Below are 18995 nucleotides of genomic sequence, written 5' to 3' on the forward strand. Positions count from 1 at the left end.
TATACTAGACCAATAACAAGGTTGGCTGGTAGTCCCTTCGTGCGCTTTCCAACCATCAACTGGCATTCATCAAGTTCCTCACCATGAATTTTCTCTTGTTGCTTCACCATCTGTTTTAAGTTAAAACTTCGTAAGATAGCAGCAGGTGGTCGGATTTCCTATTGAAGAATAAAGCAGACGCAACTGGAGAAAGGGAAGAGAAATTCTGTACCCTATTGCTTTTCTATTGTGGAAGTAGAAGAAAGAAAGTTGATTCAGCTGTGTGATCCAGACATCGCTCCCAAATCTGATGTTACTGTGAAAAGAAGAATCAGCAACCCTCAAGGCAACGAGTTCCAATCTTATCCTCCCCACTTCCCTCACCAATCTCTACTGGGCAAGGATTCCAACTCATACAGCTCTGCAGTTTGTCAAGGCCAGGGGATTTTTCTGGGAAAAGAGGTGGTGGAACTCAGTGGGTTGCCCTCAGAGAAAATGGTCATATGGCTGGTGGCCCCGCCCCCTGATCTCCAGACGGAGGGGAGTTTAGATTGCCGAGTGGCGCGGAGGTCAATCTCAACTCCCCTCTGTCTGGAGATCAGGGGGCGGGGCCACCAGCCATGTGACCATATTCAAGAGGTTCCGGAACTCCGTTCCCCCGCATTCCCCCTGAAAAAAAACCCTGGTCAAGGCTAATTACTCCCATCAAAAAAGGAAGGGAAAGCAGCCTGTCAACTTACATAACAGCATATAGGCATTTTGCTTATAGTATTCCAAACTAGGTATTATCTATATCGGACTATGTTACAGGCCAACTTCACACAGAGACACACGCAAAAAAGATTAGAAGGTGGTATTCACAGAAAGCCCTCCTAAAAACGGTGTTTAAGTTAGGGACCGTAAAAATAAAAATAGACAGAAGCCCAAATCGATACAGCAGGACTAAATCTAGAGTGATGGTAAAATTATGGCGTCTAGAGACAGAAATACATGCAGGAGTGGGCACAGTAGGACAGCTCTCTCTCTCTCTCTTAAAATAAACTCTTGTAGGAATGAAATGGAGCCCATAGGAAATTATTAGCTATCCTGTCTCGTTGTGTACTTCGGACAACAGCAACACCTCACGGCAGAGCAAAGTGGCTGCCCCAAAGGCCAGATCTGCTCTCCCTTTAAATCAAGTGACTTCCTTAAGGGTTTACCAAATTTTAAAAACTTGCTCACAATTCCACTTGTGAGGGAGGAGGGGTGCAGATAAGCAATGGCTCTTTATGTATATTTTCAAAGTTCAGAAAAAGATTTGCTTCATTTATGCTCCACCTTTCCCCAAAAAACTTTGGGAACTCAAAGCAGCTTACACCATTTGCTCCTCCATTTTTTTTTCCCTCACAACAACCCTGAGATGTAGGTTAGGCTAAAAGTATATGCCACCCAGTCTCACCGAGCAATTCAAAATCTTAGTCCAACATTGTAACTACTACAGTAAGCAAGTGTAGATGCGATCTTTGCTGGGATGAGGGGCAGCTGAGGGAAAGCCACTATGGGGTTGTTTTTTAAAAGAAGAACTGTGTATGAATTTGGGGGAATTGCTCTCCTGTGCACTTCCTGGGAAACCAAGAGAGCTCCAACCAACACGCCTCTCAGTCTTTCAGGAAGTGCCTTGGTTCTTCAACTCCTTCCCAGCACTTAAAAAGAAAATCAATGATTTCAAAGCATCTAAGCACATGGTCACTGTACCCATGAAGCCCTTAGAACAAAATGATGCCCCACTATATTACAGATCTCTGCTATTTGTAAGAAGGTCCGACTGCTGACAGCAATCAGTGCTATTAGAAAATAGAGGCCTCTTCCCCAGTCTGAGGCCTCCTTTACCTTCCACTCAGTGTCTGTCACCCAAGTACACAATACCTATTACTAGCAGGGATTAACAATAAAGCAATACAAAGATTAACCCATAGATGTATGGGTATAATACAATAAAAGCGTTTCCACTGCATTAAGGACTGGGTTGAAGGCCGTCCCATTAGGTAAGCAATGGGTCTTTTCTACCAAAGAGAATTCAATATTCATTCTGTACAATAATACAGAGTGACAATCAGCATAAAGTTGGACCACCAACCTTGTAATAGAGGCTGCTAGCGTTCAAGAGAATATCCCCCTGGAATGCAAGACCACAGAACTGCATACTCTTTCCCCGCCACCCCAGCCTCCTCCTAGAGAATGACATGCCCTCTCCTTCCCTTACAGTGGAAAATACAATTAAGCATTACATTGGTACTAACAGATCAAGATGGGTAGCTGTGTTAGTCTGCCTTCGGGTTGCCAGCCTCCAGGTGGTGGCTGGAAATCTCCCAGAATTACAACTGCTTTCCAGGTGATAGAGATCAGTTCCCCTGGAGAAAATGGCTGCCTTGGAAGGTGGTCTCTATGGTCTTATAGCCAGTTGAAGTCCCTCCCCTCCTCAAACCCCGCCCTCTCCAGGCTCCACCCCCCAAATCTCCAGGAATTTCCCAACCAGGAGCTGGCAATCATCGTCTGTCTGTAGCAATGGAAAAGAGCAAGAGTCCAGTAGCACCTATAAGTCTAACAAAATCTGTGGTACAGTATGAGCTTTCGCGAGTCACAGCTCACTACTTCAGATGCCTGAAGAAGTGAGCTGTGACTCACAAAAGTTCATACCCTACTACAAATTTTGTTCGTCTTATAGGTGCTACTGGACTCGTGCTCTTTTCTATTGGTACTAATGTTAGGTAAATGTTACAGTTAATCAGGGTTGCCTCAATTGAGAAGGGAACCCTGGTTAGCCTTAACCACAGTCAACACACAGCTCACTCTTTTCTCAACTGCTGAGCCAGGGTTACGTAACTGAAAAATTTACACACAATCCTGGCCAAACACAGAAGACATCAGCCAAGATACAAGGAAGGGCCTTTGTAAGCAATGTTCGGGATAGAACGTTAAATACCTGAGGCCTACCCCAATTATGCAAAATACAGATAAAAGCCAATGTGAATCTAAGTAACCAATCCTGTACTGAGTAACTAGGTAATAGAAATCTGTGTTTTGGCTTGATATTATTTTAAAACTTCTTTGACTTCAGGTCTGCTAGAACTTGTCAAACTTGCTTATTAGAAAATCTGCAAGGTACTCTGTGAAGAACTCCTTATTTTGAAGAGAAAATCCATACGGCACACTAGTACTAACACACACACACAAACACAAGCCATGATTAAAATGTTTGTAAGTGTAAGGTACAGATATGTACAGTGTGGTAGATTTCAAGGGGTTCCTCAAAAGCCATGAAAAGTAAATTTAGGATACATACCAGCAACTTTGCAACTCAAGTTTTTACAGACGCACAACATTGGAGAGTCAATAGAGTAGAATTTTTATGACCCAGCAGCAGCTAGAGCAAGATTGCATCTTTGAAATGGGGCTAGAAGAGTGAACTTTAACCATGGATTCCTCCTGGTTCAGTCTTGGCCAACTTTAAAATACGTTTGTATAACCTTATGACAGGCAACTGGTAACATCACAACAAACTTCCCCTCAGCAGTTTCTAGAGGCTTTTAAAGAGGTTTTAAAAGGCATCTGACAGTCTTTCTACCTGGTAATTCCACTGTGCAACACACACACACCCCGCTAAAAACCCTCAGTTTCCCCTACAGCCAAACTTTTCTAGGAAAATCTAGCTGGGGCAGGAATTAAAATAGGAACTGAAGGAACATTTGCGGGGGAGGGGTTCAGCACCCCATTCACCAAGCCCCTGCCTACCACATGCTCCTAAGACATTTCTCTACATCAGCCTTACAAATAAAGATACAGTGCTGTGAATCCCATTTCCTTTTCTGCTTTAATGTTTTGGAAATAATCTTCTTTTCAAAAATAATTATACTCTACGTATTCTCAGCCCAAAGTATCTGAGCCAGTTTAACTTACTAATTATTAAAAGTCATCAATAACAGCTAGTTAAAAACGATCAAAGCAAGAGCCAGAAGCTAGAACAAATAAAAACATCAAAAACAGTAACAGCTTGCCATCAGCAGAATAAGTAAATGCAAGCAAAAGTCTGGGTAAAAAGGAAAGTCTTTACTTGATGCTAAAAGGTAGCCAGGCAAACAGCTGTGGGGAGGTGTAGCGGTGAGAATGTTGGACCAGGATCTGTGAGACCCAGGTTCGAATCCCCATTCCGCCATGGTATCTTGCTGGGTGACCTTGGGCCAGTCATATACTCTCAGTCTAACCTTCCTCTCAGGGTTGTTGTGAGGATTAACTTGAAGAGAGGAATGCTATGGGGCCTACTGGGGACAACAGCAGGGTATAAATGAAATAAAACAAAACAAATTCAATTCCAAAAACAAGGCTCCACCACAACAGAAGCCCCCTCTCTGGAAACTCTTGGAGGGGGGAAAAGATCTTAGCAGCACCTCTAAAATAGTTTGTGAACACACTGTTATTAATTTCAAGCTGGTATTAGAGACTGGGGTACAGAGGGTATCAGGAGATGCAAGTGAGCCAGGAGTGTATCCAGGGCTTTTTTTTCTGGGGAAAGAGGTGGCGGAACTCAGTGGGTTGCCCTCGGAGAAAATGGTCACATGGCTGGTGGCCCCGCCCCCTGATCTCCAGACAGAGGGGAGTTGAGATTGCCCTCTGCACCACTCGGCAGCACATAGGGCAGTCTAAGCTCCCTTCTGTCCGGAGATCAGGGGGCGGGGCCAACAGCCATGTGACCATTTTCAAGAGGTTCCGGAACTCCGTTCCACCACGTTCCAGCTGAAAAAAAGCCCTGAGCATATCAGAAAATTGCAACCTATATTCATTTCAGGACATCATTTTTACGTAACATCCACCCACCCCACATAGAAGTTTTCCCTCCGATCTCCTATGTGCCTCCGATCTCCTCAGCCGTTATGGCTGCAGCAGAACACTGTACCATTCATTTGGGTGCAGGAAGGAAAAGGTCCCACCTGCCCAGCAACAACACACCAAGTGTGAAGCTGGGGAAACACTGCCCCCGCCTGCCCCACACAAGCTTCCTCCTGACACAGTTCAACTTGATCACAGCCAAGATTTCCGAGTTAATAATAAGGTCTTAATCACAGGGATTTTCGAGCCTCGCACTTGGCCAAGTCACACAACTAACCAAACTGAGAAGAAAAACGGCGCGTTTCAAGATCTACCTTCTGAGAAGGTGGATCCTCCATGCTTATTTTATCAAACTCTCACTAGCCAAATCTCCAGCAAGCCAAGATCCAAAGAGCTGTGCACGTTTTCAAAGCACCTCACTGCGTCTTTATTTCCAATCATCCATCTGTTCTGGAAGCCCAATAAACACAAACAGATAAATCAGTTTCTTTGTACTATATCCAGCAAGGGATAGACCCGAGGACAACCTGTTATTTTTCTTTGGGGGACACACAAACCTTTCTTCTTTCTATCAGGCACTGGTCCAGTTAGGCTGTGTGTTGCCGCTGCTATGCCACAAAATCCACTTATCATCTGGATTTGTTCATAAAGTGTGTGGGGGGGTGCATTGTAAGCTACCTAGAGCACATGAGAGGTGGGATAACAATAACAGTGTCACGTTTTAGAGGAAAAACCACAAGATGGATCTAGAAAAGTGTTTCAATGCAATATTTATGTTTTCAAATGAACTTGAGTTATTTCCTCTCTTCCTCTCCCTCCCTCCTCACCATTTTCCTTTGGAAAAAAAAAGTATTCACATAATAATAACATCCGATTTATATACTACCCTTCAGGACAACTTAACATCCACTCAGAGTGGTTTACAAAGTATGTTATTATTATCCCCACAACAACACCCTGTGAGGTGGGTGGGGCTAAGAGGGCTCCTTGAAGCTGTGACTGCCCCAAGGTCACCCAGCTGGCTTCAAGTGGAGGAGTGGGGAATCAAACCCAGTTCTCCAGAGTCCTGCGATCTTAACCACCAGGGTCATGTCGCAGAAAAAGAGGTGGAGGAACTCATTAGCATAACTCATTAGCATATGCCATGCCCCTTGCCATCACCGGAAATGTGTCATTGGCATAACAGATTTGCATATGCCACACCCCTGACATCACCTATTCTGGCTGTTTTGGACCCAATCCTAGCCATTCAGGGCTGAAATTGGGGCCAAAATGGCAAAAAGGGGCTGAAAATGGCCGAAAAGGGGCACAAAATGGTCAGGATTGGGCCGCTGCTGAGTGGGAGAGTGATCCACCACCCGTCAAGAGGCCCGATCTGGGATGTTTCGGCCCCAATCCAGGCCGAAACAGGCCCAAAATGGCCAAGAGTCAAGTGAGCAGGGCCACCTGACATGTGACCTCTTTGGGGAACTGCCAGAACTGCGTTCCTGCGCATTCCCCCTCGAAATGAGCCCTGTTAACCACTACTGTGGTTTATCTTTCAGCCAATCAAACCCTTTCCTATAGCAAATATATATGGCAAGTTTTGTTCAGGAGGGCATTTTTTCTGAAGAGGTCAGGGCTGAGGGCGCTTATATAAAGGAAACAGAAATACAGTTTATTGCACCGTTCGTTGTACTACCTTGTTTTTAGTGCATTGTCTTCTGTTTTTGCCATCCAGTTTCTTCATTGCTTATAGCATGCCTGACTGTTTCTTATTTGCATTCTGATCTAATTTTGTACGCTGGTCATCTTGCCTTCTTTTTCTGTTTTGTAATTTGCCTCGAGTCTCAGTAAAAAAGGCGGATGATAAAGTAAATAAAGTCAGCAAATAAATGACAGTTCATTGGCCTGGTTGCCTGTGGTGGATCCAAAACTGAATTAAGGCTTTTTTTTCTGGCCTATACAAGGCAGCAAATATAGCTAATAAAAGGTATTAACTAGTAGCTTGATAGTGTTTCTCCCAAAGCATGGTTTATATGTAATCTGCTATTGGAAGAACCAGACCCAACACCAGTACGGGACTGAAATAAGAGTTACTTAAACATCCAATACCCTACACTCAACAAGGTGATGCATTAAAAAAGGTAAACTTTCAGCAGTTATTCAGGTGACCAAACCCACAGCTGAGCCACAGTTTCATTCATTTGTTTAAATACACCTTTAAAGGGCCAGAAGATAGGGCATTTGATTACAAACTGCGCCCAAGAAGATAAAAGATAACAGCTTTTTATTCAATGGCCTTCTGTTTAAATGAACATGTCAACTCTTCTCCCACCCCCTTAAAAAGAAAACAGGCCATTTTCCCCACATGGGGAGAAGCCCCTTTTAATTACTTCATACTTCCTTGCTCTTAAGCTGTACTCTCCCAATTTCATGGTGAGGGGTGAGCACTGTGTGAAATCCTTCCAGCGAAAAACAGCGGATCCCAAATCACCATTCCAGCAGCATAACAGCAATTCTGCCAACTGAACGGCACTTCCATCGGCAGCAGGGACTGAGGTTTCAGTGATTTCCCTCCGCACTGCTCCTTGGGGGTCCCCTAGCCCACTAGAGCCAGTGTGGTGTCAGACTAGGAATGGGGAGGCCCAGGTCTGAATCCCCACCTTGCCATGAACGCTTGCTGGGTTCCAGGTACTCACACACACTTGGCTTAACCTACCACACAGGGTTGTTGCGAAGATCAGGGCTCATTTCGAGGGGGAACGCACAGGAACGCAGTTCCAGCAGTTCCCCAAAGAGGTCACATGTCAGGTGGCCCCGCCCACCTGACTCTTGGCCATTTGGGGCCTGTTTTGGCCTGGATTGGGGCCGAAATGGCCTGGATCGGGCCTCTGACAGGTGGTGGATCACTCTCCCACTCAGCCGCCCAATCCTGACCATTTTGTGCCCCTTTTCAGCCATTTTCAGCCCCTTTTTGCCATTTTGGGCCCAATTTCGGCCCTGAATGGCCAGGATTGGGTCCAAAACAGCCAGAATAGGTGATGTCAGGGGTGTGGCATATGCAAATCTGTTATGCCAATGACACACTTCCAATGACAGCAAGAGGTGTGGCATATGCTAATGAATTATGCTAATGAATTCCTCCAGCTCTTTCTCTAGGAAATGGCCCCTGGTGAAGATGAAACAGAGGAAAGGGAAATTATGTAAGTCACTCCCCACTGGGGAGAAAGACGGGGTATAAATGAAGTTAAGAAAGTTTTTGAAAAGCTCCCCCAGGTTATAAACTCGATGCAAACAGGAAGCAGGGAAAGGGAGCAGAATACTGTCACGGTTTTTGATTGGTCTGGTTTTTTATGCCATGATACACTCAAAACTGGGATCTGCCACCTACAATCTGAAGCAATGCAGCCTTCTTCACCGCCTTGTTCTCCTGCTTGAATAAACCTGGGCCTGAAATCATTAACACAAGAAAGGGTTACTCTTCTGTGCCAAGGGAAACGTTTCTGACACCCACCCACCCAACATTATATAATCCGGGTTGGCAAAGAAACAAACATTTACCCATGAGATTATAAATGACTGAAGCTGCTAGATGGAAGCCCCTCAGGGAAAAAAAAAGCAGGGCTCGGAGCTTTGTCTGATTACGGGCAATGGGGAATCTCCAAAAAGCAACCTTCAAGGGCAGGTTTTTGGCTTCTGAAAGAGCCAAATATTGATGTATTGTCGAAGGCTTTCACGGCCGGAGAACGATGGTTGTTGTGGGTTTTCCGGGCTGTATTGCCGTGGTCTTGGCATTGTAGTTCCTGACGTTTCGCCTGCAGCTGTGGCTGGCATCTTCAGAGGTGCAGCACCAAAAGACACCTCTGAAGATGCCAGCCACAGCTGCAGGCGAAACGTCAGGAACTACAATGCCAAGACCACGGCAATACAGCCCGGAAAACCCACAACAACCATCAAGCCAAATATCATTTGAGTTCAATTTCTATCTTGTTCCTTCCTGAGGAATTGGGGATGGGGAATAAACACTGACATTAACGCAAGCATAGCTTGCATTCCAAACATAAATACACTTCTCCCTGATGCTATAAATCCCTTTTCCCTGCCCCAGACTCACAACGGTTCAGTAAGTGTGAGAGAGGAACACTCCCTGCTTCTTTCACTTCTGAACACATGAACATGCCTGACGCTGCCTTACACCGAACCAGATCATCAGTCCATCAAGGTCAGTATTTTCCGCTCTGACTGGCAGCAGCTGTCCAGGGCCTCAGGTAGAGATCTTTCACATCACCTTCTGCCTGACCCTTTTAGCTGGAGATGCCAGGAACTGAACTTGTGACCTTCTGCATGCCGAGAAGGTGTTCTGCCGCTGAACTACAGCCCCTCTTGGGAGTAGTGCCTCAGCTCTGGAACTCCTTCCACAACTCACCCTCCATCATTGTCTCCTGCCAGCAGGTGAAGACTTCTTTGTTTCATTCGACGTACCCTCAATAACTGTTATCAGCCGTCCTCCCTGGTTTTGACTTTGTGTATTAATATGTTTATTACGCCAGTCGCCACTTTGGAGTCAGGAAGGAATTTTCCTCCGGGCCAATAATTTGGCCAGGGATCCTGGAGGTTTTCTTCTGGGCATTCAGCAGGGGTCACTGGGAAAGTTGGGGGTAGCGGTGAATTTCCTGCACTGTGCAGGGGGTTGGACTAAATGACCCTTGTGATCCCTTCCAACTCAATCTTTCTATGTTTCTATGATTTTACTGAATTGTTTTATATATTATTTTAAATCCTCTTTTAATACTTAAATTTTTTCATGTTCACCACCATGGGGATTCGATTTGGATGGAAAGGTGGCATAAAAATGTTTTAAATGCACAAAAACAAAAACTATGTACCTGGTCTTCACTTCTTATAAGGTTTTTTCCCTTAATGCAAAACAGGCACAGCTTGTGTGCGCAATACTTAATAGACTTCCAAAATCACAACCAACAGTCATGTTCCATGCTCAGAATTTGCTAGCCATGCAGGTTTCTTGGACAACACGTGTGTGTGGCAAGTGTCAATCACTTCCTGCAAGAATACACTATTCTAATGCCCTGTAAGACTCGGGTCACTTACATGAAAAACAGAGGTCAGCATTAACCCCACACCAAACTGATGAATGTACCTAAACAAGAAAAACTTCTGCAGCTTCCAAAGACGTTATTCAAGCTCAGGACAATCATGGTTGCTTTGAAGGCAATGAAAGAAATAACATACTTTGGAAACAGCCCGCATGGTACACGGTAGTTAGCATGTCGAACCAGGATCCCAGAGTCACAGGTTTGAATCTTCACTCTGCTATGAAAGTTCACTGGGTGGCCTTGGATCAGGCACTGTCTCAGCCTAACCTACATAACAAGCTTGTTGCAGTTGTGAAGATAAAAATGGAAGAAGGGAGAACTGTGTCGTAAGCCACTGTTCTCTCTACTGGGAAGGGGAAAAATGGGTGTATAAATAGCTAAATAAAATAAAAGCCCCTGTCCAATCAAAAATAGCCTTTAGATATTTCATCTCATCCAAAGAAAGTTGGTGAGAGTTTCCTTTTGTGCTCTTCTCTCTCAAGAGAATCTACATGTTTTCAGATCCAACGGCAAAAAAAAAAAAAGCACACCATGAAAACATTGCAGGAACAAGCAGCATAAAGAACTAAATAAAAAGAAAGCAGGAAGCATCAGCAGGAAGTAAAAATCAAAATACATTTTCCCAGGAAGAACAGAGAGTATTTACAAGGGGAAAACAATGTGTGTGGGGGGTGGGGGGAATTTCCTGCACTGTGCAGGGGTTTGGACTAGATGACCCTAGAAGTCCCTTCCAACCCTATGGTTCTATTATTCTAATACAAGCAAGTATCATTGCTTTCACAAAGAAATATTTTGTGGAACCCCCACTTCCCCCCTGTAAGTAGCTGCCGAAGAAGGGGACAGATAATAGTATATCTGTACAGACGTAAGCTCTAGGAACCTGACTGTTCCAAGGGCACTGTTGGTATTCAATTAGCAAATTTACAGTTTGGAAGGCGAACTCCAGTGCAATTAAGGAAACAAGGCAAGCTCAGTCTAACACAGGGATTCTCACACATTGTCACACAGCACTCCTTCCCATCGCTGAATCAAGACAAAAGCGCCAGTCTTCAACCTCAAACAGTTAGTATTCATCTTAAAGGCTATGCAGGGGGAGCTGTGGAGATAGCAAGAGCCCGTTTTTATTTTATGTATTTATTTACTTCATTTCTCCCCTACCTTTCTCCTCAACAGCGACCCAAAGCAACTTATATGATTCTCCTCTCCTCCATTTTATTCCCAGAACAACCCTGTGAGGTTAGGTTGGCTGAGAATGTGTAACGGGCCCAAAGTCACCCTTCGAGCTTCTCTGGCAAACTGGGAATCTCAACCTGGGTCTCCTATATCCTAGTCCGACCCTTTAGCCACTACACCACCCTGGCTCTCAACAAAATCTACCAAAGCCCAAAGTTTGGAGAAATGATTACAGAGTTGGTCACGCTTTACTAGTTGATTGGAGGAGCACTTACTGGCTTACTAGCAGTGGGCTTTTATGCAGAGTTACTCCAGTTTAAGCCCACTGAAATCACAGAATCATAGAGTTGGAAGGGGCCATACAGACCATCTAGTCCAACCCCCCCAACCCCCCCTGAAATGAAGAAGTCTATGCCTTTGTGGGAATGACTACCTAATAGGGGACGGGGTCTCCAATGGGGACTCAAAGCAGCTTACATTGGTCTCCTCTCCTTTTTACCTCTCCTTGTGAGGTAGATTAGGCAGAAAGAGTGTAACTGAGACAGTGTGACTGAACCAAGGTCACCCTGCGAGCTTCTATGGCAAACTGGGGATCTCACTGGGTCACTCAGATCCTAGTCCAACACTTTAACCACACCGGCTCTACAGAAAACATTAATGCAAGTCTATTGGTCGTTACCTGAACACTGAGTATCTTTGTGCTCTGTTCCCCCACAATACTATTTTCATTCTGAATATAGTCGGGATCTGCATATGAATGGAATCGGTCTTCTGCTACCTTTTCCACTGTGTGGGCTTTTAGTTCCACTACCCACACTTGGTTTTTTCCCCTCCTCAGCATATATCTAGTTGGTCTTTAAGGTGCTACTGGGCTTGAATCTTGCTCTGTGGACATATACATCTACCATCTTTGAACTTCACTCAATGCATCTGAGTTAAGCGGGCCAGTTTATATTGCAATCAAGAGGCCTCTCTGTTTTTGTTATAACAAACATGGCTGCTACGGGGAGGCTCTTAAAGTGAGGTTATTGAACTAGGCAACATGTAGAGACCATATGAATTCACCCTATGCTAAACTACTACAGGCCTTCTGTCAAGTTTCAGCTGCTATTTCTGCTTCTTTACACCCCAGATCCAAGTTAGGCTCCATGCAGGGATAACACACAAAACGCTAATGGCACTAGCCTAGCCTAACAAGTCCTCAGGTGAGCCAAGAACCCTTCCTGTAAGGAAAGGCAACTCTCCTCGTTGGCATCCGGTTAGATCTAACAATACAGCAGGAGCTGAAGACAGCAAATGCTGTCCTGACCTCCACAAAGGAAGGATGCTGTTCACACAGAAGTTCTCCAGAGGGAACTCCTGCACTAAATCCAGCTGGGATGGCTGTTGAAGACTGCTTGACAGGGCTATAACAACGGGTTCAGCTCATCCTAGATCATTTGTCTTCTAGATGCCCTGGACGAGGCACCCAGAGGACAACAGCATGACTTCCAAGGGAAGCCACGGTTTCTATGCAGAAGAGATCTTTGCCACTATGAGAGAAGTGCCCTGGAGGCAGTTGTCATGCCCTGACCAAATCTGTTTTCTTTAAACAAGGAAATATTCTGGCTGAGAGGATAAAAAACCACAAGAACTGACGTTGTGCCCAGTTTTTATTTAGACATTGATATCTGGTCCAACACTACAGCCATTACACCAAACTCTAGGGGAGTAACGTTTCAAGTAACTTTTGTGTTTTTGCATTCCAGGCCTACCAAAAAGGAAATGACCACTATGAACTCTGCTTACATCCAAGGTGGTACCTAGATGCTGCTTTCTTAAACAAAGAGATTATAAATTTTTACACTACTGGTTTCAGCCTCCCAAGAAGCTCAACAGTCATCCATTAAAGTCAACAGTCGGTGAAAGCATACACTCCCTATTGTTCTATGCAATCGTTAAACTGTCCACTTTTTAAAAAGTCACTGTAAGCCAGGGCTTTTTTTCAGCTGGAACATGGTGGAACTGCGTTCTAGCACCCCTTGAAAATGGGTCACATGGCTGGTGGCCCCGCCCCCTGATCTCTAGACAGAGGGGAGTTTAGATTGCCCTCCATGCCACTGGAGCGGCGCAGAGAGCAATCTAAACTCCCTTCTGTCTGGAGATCCGGGGGCGGGGGCCACCAGCCATGTGACCATTTCCGCAGAGGGCAATTTAAACTTTAAAAAACTCCTCCCTTGTTCCAGATGACCCAAAGTGATGTCATTGTGTGGTCCTGTGCTGGCGACCCACTGAGTTCCACCACCTCTTTTCCCAGAAAAAAAGCCCTGCTGTAGGTTAAGAGACAGGCCAGAGGAAAAATTCTAGTTGTTAGCAGCATCAAATCCATAGGTATTTAGGAAACAAAGTGCCTGGGATTGTTCCCAATGCTGATCAGGGCCAAGCTACACATGACGAATGACACTTGAATGGCAAGTGGATTGAGTGGAGGGCAAGTGAACAGGGAGAAATACACTTGCTGTTCAAGTGTCATTCGTCATGTGTAGCTTGGCCCTCAGTTTAACTGCTTTCTTACTACGTAAGGGAGAGGCTTAAACAACGTACTTTTCCCCGGTAAAAAAAAAATGGGAATTGCTGACATTCGAGAACAAAAATACTTCCGGGAAAGATTCATTTGACGTTTCTGACATTTGCGTGAGTTAAGCAATACCTCAGTGTCAGGCTGTAGAGTCATTTGACAGCTCTCTCCTCCAATTAGTACAGAACTTCATTACAAAGTGGATCTGTTAAAAATGAAACTTCAAGGGGGTAAAAGGTAGCACATGTGTAGCCATCCACCGGAGCTCTAAAGGGGACATTTGTGGGTGAAGTGGAACTTCAGCTTGCACTTTCAAAACAGACCCATAGGCCAAACTCCTTTTTAAAATGGGACGGGGGAGAGGGGGGGAGAGAGAGAGAAGTAAAATCCCGTTGTATACATGCAGTCTCTTGCATTTAGGTAACAGGATTCTCTAGAGCACGAACAAATTAGTAACTGGCATCCCGATCACAGCCAACAAGAATATTTCATCATCAATTTAACTATTTCATGTGCAACCATCAGCTGCTCAAACCACAGAACAGAATTTCTAACAAGACCTCAGTTTGATTTTTTTTAAAGTTTTAAAATAAGCATAGGTTTTTCATATGTTACACCAACACAAAAAGACTTGCTTGAACGACGAGCGTGCACCTTTTCTGCAGTCTCATGTGGTTTAAGCCACAAAACTGCCCCACCTAAACCTAGAAGCATATTTTAGCAGATTGCATTATGGGAGCCGTTTCTACATGGCCAAGTCACTGAGTCCATATTGGACAGGCGAGTGACATGGGAATCAACACCTGGGAAGTAACCCCATTCTATGCTGATTCCCACAGTTCCCACTTAAGATGTTGCTGGTACAATGGAAGTAAACATGTCTTATGTAACAATAAGATCCCAGTTCTCCTCTGGGACAGGAGCAGGATTCTCTCATATATTTCTGCACCCACCTATAACAGCATATTCCAGGCACATAGGGAAGCCATGGGACAATTCAACGTGTCTCAAATGGCTTTGTTTTTTGTACTGTAGATATTGCCTAACAGGATAATTGGGACATGAGCAGACAGCAGAGCAGACACCAATGGTAACTCGGGGTGGAACGTACAAAATGACCGACCCTTTAGAGGTAACAGTGTCGCTTGGCTTATCCACACATATCAGTTTATGCTGCTGTGAAGGCTGGATCACTAAACAGACACACACAAGCAAAAAACAGCAACGGGGAGTGATTTTTTTTTAAAAAAAAGAGAGACTACCCCTTACTTAAGAAGGGCCACTCCATCCAAAATGAGTTTCCTACACAGAAGTTAACCACAGGAATCCCCTTTGATGACAGATATCTCATATACACACTTTTTTGCCATGCATACACAGAACAGGAAATCACACTCCCCCCCCCCACACACACATATACATGGCAAACAGATGTCCACACATTCATCACACACCCAACAACAAGTTGGACCCATGCAGTGTTGCATGGAAACATATATGGCTATGACAGGCTGGGGGGTGGGAAAAGAAAAGCAAAAATAAAAAATATCCTGTTACGCTCAAAAATATAAGGACTCCAAGTGAAAGCTCACAGGTTGCTTTGTAATATAGTTTCCATTTATGAAGCATTTTATTCCACGCATGGTACACTGCTCAGTAGTCTTTACAATATCGTTCAGATAGGTTTGATATTAAATCATTGAAAATTGCAGACTGGTGGGGAGGGGCGTATGTGAAGCTGACAGAACAGCAACTTACTTCAGGCCTCATGTGCGCCCAGGCCCTTTCTACACAGCCCTGGGCAACAACCCTATTTGCCCTGACTTAAAAGTTCTCATTGGGAGTTGCTTTCGAACAAGGATCAGGTTTCTGTCGAGTTTGTAGCCAGAGGAGATTTGAACTGGAGACTTCCTGAGAGGCAATCCTTCAGCAATTCTCCATAAAATGCAAGTACAATCACACAAACTATAAGTGAAGTTGGGGGGGGGGAAGAACCATCAAGACTGAGTGGTTCAGGATCGCACTACGGAAATTATCTTTTCATAGTAGATGGAGGGGTAAGTCTTGTTTTGGTGTTACAACGAAGAATTGAGAAACAGAGGATCCTATTAAGTTAGCTCTATGCAGGAATCATCTGTAGTGTGACCATAAGACAGTTGAATTTTTTTTAAAAAAGCCACACACACACGGCATTAAACTGCAGTGACAAAGACACAATAAGAATGCCTATACTTCAAAAGTAAGGAAATACACCCCACCTTTTTTAAAACAATAGTCAGACATAGCTCTCGCACACACAGAGCACAATTTTGTAGTTCTCTGCCTTACAGTAATGTTTGAATTCCTTTGTTTGCTCAGTTTCTTCACGTACCGTTTGAAATTAAACCTACCAAAAACCGAAGCGTGGGGAACACCAAGCCCATGGAGATGTGTCTCTCTCCCCCCCCCCCCGACAAAAAACCCCTGCAAGTAGAGTAACAGTTGATTTCAATAAATCCTGAGGTGGCAAGAATGCAAGGCGTCTATTATTGCCACTTCCAGCGGTTGCACCAGATATACAAGCCACAAGGAAAGAAAATTAAAACCTCTCCCCACTGACTGACTGTCTCTTGCTGGTTAAATCTGTCTTCCTGTTTTGTCACCCAGCACACCAAGCAGCCCCTGGATGACTTTATTATTATTAATCGATTCTCCACCCCCAACCCCCCCCCCAGTCCTCTACACTCCACTCGCCCTAAATTTTGTCAAGAGGGTAAAAGGAAGAGGTGGGGCAAATCCAGTCCTCCCAGCGCCATTCAAAAATCCAATCAGATAAACCACTAATTTTTTAAAGTAATTCGATTTAGGTTAATTGCATCTAAAATAATTGATTTCTGGAGGTTGGAGGGGTGGGAGAGAGGAGGAGTCTAAGGGGCTAGACTGGCACCGATTTTCATAAAGGGCCAGCTTCCCCCCTCCCCCCCCCCCACGAATAGTAGCCACACCTGAAAGCAGGGAAAGGGGGGGTGAGAGATTAATCCTGGCGCTTCTGGACTAGATGGAGTCAGCTAGGTCTAGTTCTCTTGCCACCACCCATTCCCAACACACTCATGCCCGGAGACCGAGAAAGAGACACATAAGAGAATGTAGTTTTAATGAGATTTCACAGAGGGAAGTAAAACCAGAGAATCTCTCCCCAAGCATGGTGGCACGTTTCCAGAGCACGTTTCCCTCCCCAGCACCTCACCCCCTCGTTGCTATTCTTTGCCCAAGATCTGGGGGGGGGAGGCACACACGAGGAGGGGGGCGGAGTTGTCCCCTTCCCGCTTCTTCAAAATACATTTTTCTCCATTGTCAAAGATATACCATAAAGGCAGGAAGAAAGTGTTCTAGCCCTCCCCCGCCCCGCCCCAAACTCAGCCCCTCAATCTTGAGGACACCACACACACACACACACAAAGGCAACCCCACGCGTAATTACGCGGGAGTCAAGCCCCACCGAAGTTGGCGGGACTTACTTCCGAGTAAAGGCTCCCGGGGTCGGCCAGGGCCAGTTTCTCCCAGAGGAGTCAAAACGAGAGGGCGGCGCACGATCGCTCCTCGGGAAGGGAAGTCCCGCAGGCAGGCGTTGCAAGATTACATTTCGTCTTTCGGGGAGTTTTGTCGCGGTTGGTTTTGTTCCATTTTTTAAAAATTGACTTACCGGGATCGAAGTCGGGCACGACCGCTTGATACTGGGGTCCCACTCTCATGCCGCCTCCTCCTGCAAAATAGCAACAATAATAAAATAACTACAGTAACAATGTTTAATTGAGAAAAAGCGACGGGGAGGTGTTTTTACTCCACTCCACTCACCGTGCTCTTCATCGCTGGACGACCCCGAGCTGCCTTCTTCCCAAGAGTTGGTGCTGCTGCTATTCCCATTAGGCGCTGCTGCCGCTGCCAAACTTTTCGGATTCCCATTGTTAGCGCTGGGAGCCCCGGCGGCGGCAGAGGCGGCAGAGGCGTTGTTGGAAGCGCCAGTCGCGCTGCTGGCATTATTGTTCCTGCCTCGCCTTTTCCCCGAGACCTCTGCGCCCTTCTCTATCATGGCTGGCATGGAATGAGGGGGCAAAGAAAGTCAAGGAAAGAGAGATCGGAGCCCGAATCGGAGGTGGGGGGGGGGAGGAAAATAATAGAAGGGCTTTTTATATATAAAAAAGCTGGGGGGGGAGAAAGAGGGAAGGGGGAATCAGCTGAGCAAGTGACCCTGGGGAGTGGCAAAGCACGGCAAGTGTGGGCTTCCCGGGCTGCCCCCTCCCCCGGCGCAGTTGCAGTTTTAAATTCCCTGCACCGAGCCCCAACCTCGAACTTTGAAGCTCATCCCTCCCTTTGCACTTCCCTGCAACTGGGACCGAGCTCTGTCAACCCGAGCTGCGGGCCTTCCCACCGGTCTTCCCCCATTGGCCGCCCCCACATTTTGGGAAGCCGTCCTCCCTCCTCATTGGCTCTCCCTCCCTGTCCGTCAAGCCGGCCCGGGGCTTCCGTTCGTCAGGTTAGGTGGAGGCGTCTATCGCCCTGCTCTACGTGGTTGGAAGCTTGGCGATCCGACGCCCAATGATACAGCTCGTTCCGAGGCTACATTGTAGCTTTAGAGGGGAAAGAGAGAGGAAAGGGGGGGGGGCAGTTGCTTAAAGCGGGGCGATGCGCGCGGGAGGGAGCGGACCGGGGTGCCAAGCAAGCGGAGTGGCTAGGGCGCGCAAGAAGGGAGGCGCAGTGCATTGCAATGTACTTCCCCCATCAGTCTGAAGAGTAGCTGGGGACTATTTTTCTCCACCCCCCTCCTCCTTGGCGGAAGGTTACCGGAGGCACGCTGCACAGTTTGAATGGAATAGCCATACAAAGAAACAAATCTCGAACCCACGAAGTGTTTCCAGGCTGGGGGTTTTTTCCCCCTCCCTCTACTTCCCACTCGTGGGAAAGTAGCTAGGAAAGGTTTTCTTTCTCCTTTCGTGGCCGAGCCTTCTTTTCTTTTTTAGAGGAAAGGGAGAGGTAGGAAAAGTCCTCTCTGAATTGCGGGGAGTTTTAAGCAAATGGGTCGTGTCTCGTGGCGCCGAGTTGGAGGGAACGCGATTCGCAGGGCGATCCGATGCAGAGTTGCACTGGTCTCCGCCGGTTGAAATCAATTGGCTTCGGCCGGAGCAACTCTGCATAGGATCGCACAGGAAAACCTCCCACCTCTCAGTACAAAAAGGGCAACTTCCAGCAGATTTGCACAGGCAGGAAGCGACAGGGAGGACTCAAGTAACAATGTTTTTTTAAAAAAAAAATGCTTTAAAATGATGTGTGTGTTTTTTCCAAAAAGCCCC

General features: G+C 45.9%; 1 protein-coding gene across 2 annotated transcripts in view; it reads right to left on the reverse strand.

Moving 5' to 3' along the window:
• Positions 1–17999, reverse strand: part of RCOR1 (REST corepressor 1) — a 168606-nt gene extending 150607 nt beyond the window's left edge. For both annotated transcript variants that reach the window (XM_054971713.1, XM_054971711.1), the window contains exons 1-2: positions 17503–17999; positions 17351–17410 (exon numbers count right to left, since the gene is read on the reverse strand). In XM_054971713.1, coding sequence (XP_054827688.1) covers positions 17351–17410; positions 17503–17746 — 304 coding nt within the window. In that variant the 5' untranslated portion in view covers positions 17747–17999. The remainder of the gene's footprint in view (positions 1–17350; positions 17411–17502) is intronic.
• Between the last annotated feature and the right edge of the window lie 996 nt (positions 18000–18995).

This window comes from Eublepharis macularius, chromosome 2 (assembly GCF_028583425.1).
Source record: "Eublepharis macularius isolate TG4126 chromosome 2, MPM_Emac_v1.0, whole genome shotgun sequence".
Taxonomy (NCBI): Eukaryota; Metazoa; Chordata; class Lepidosauria; order Squamata; family Eublepharidae; genus Eublepharis; species Eublepharis macularius.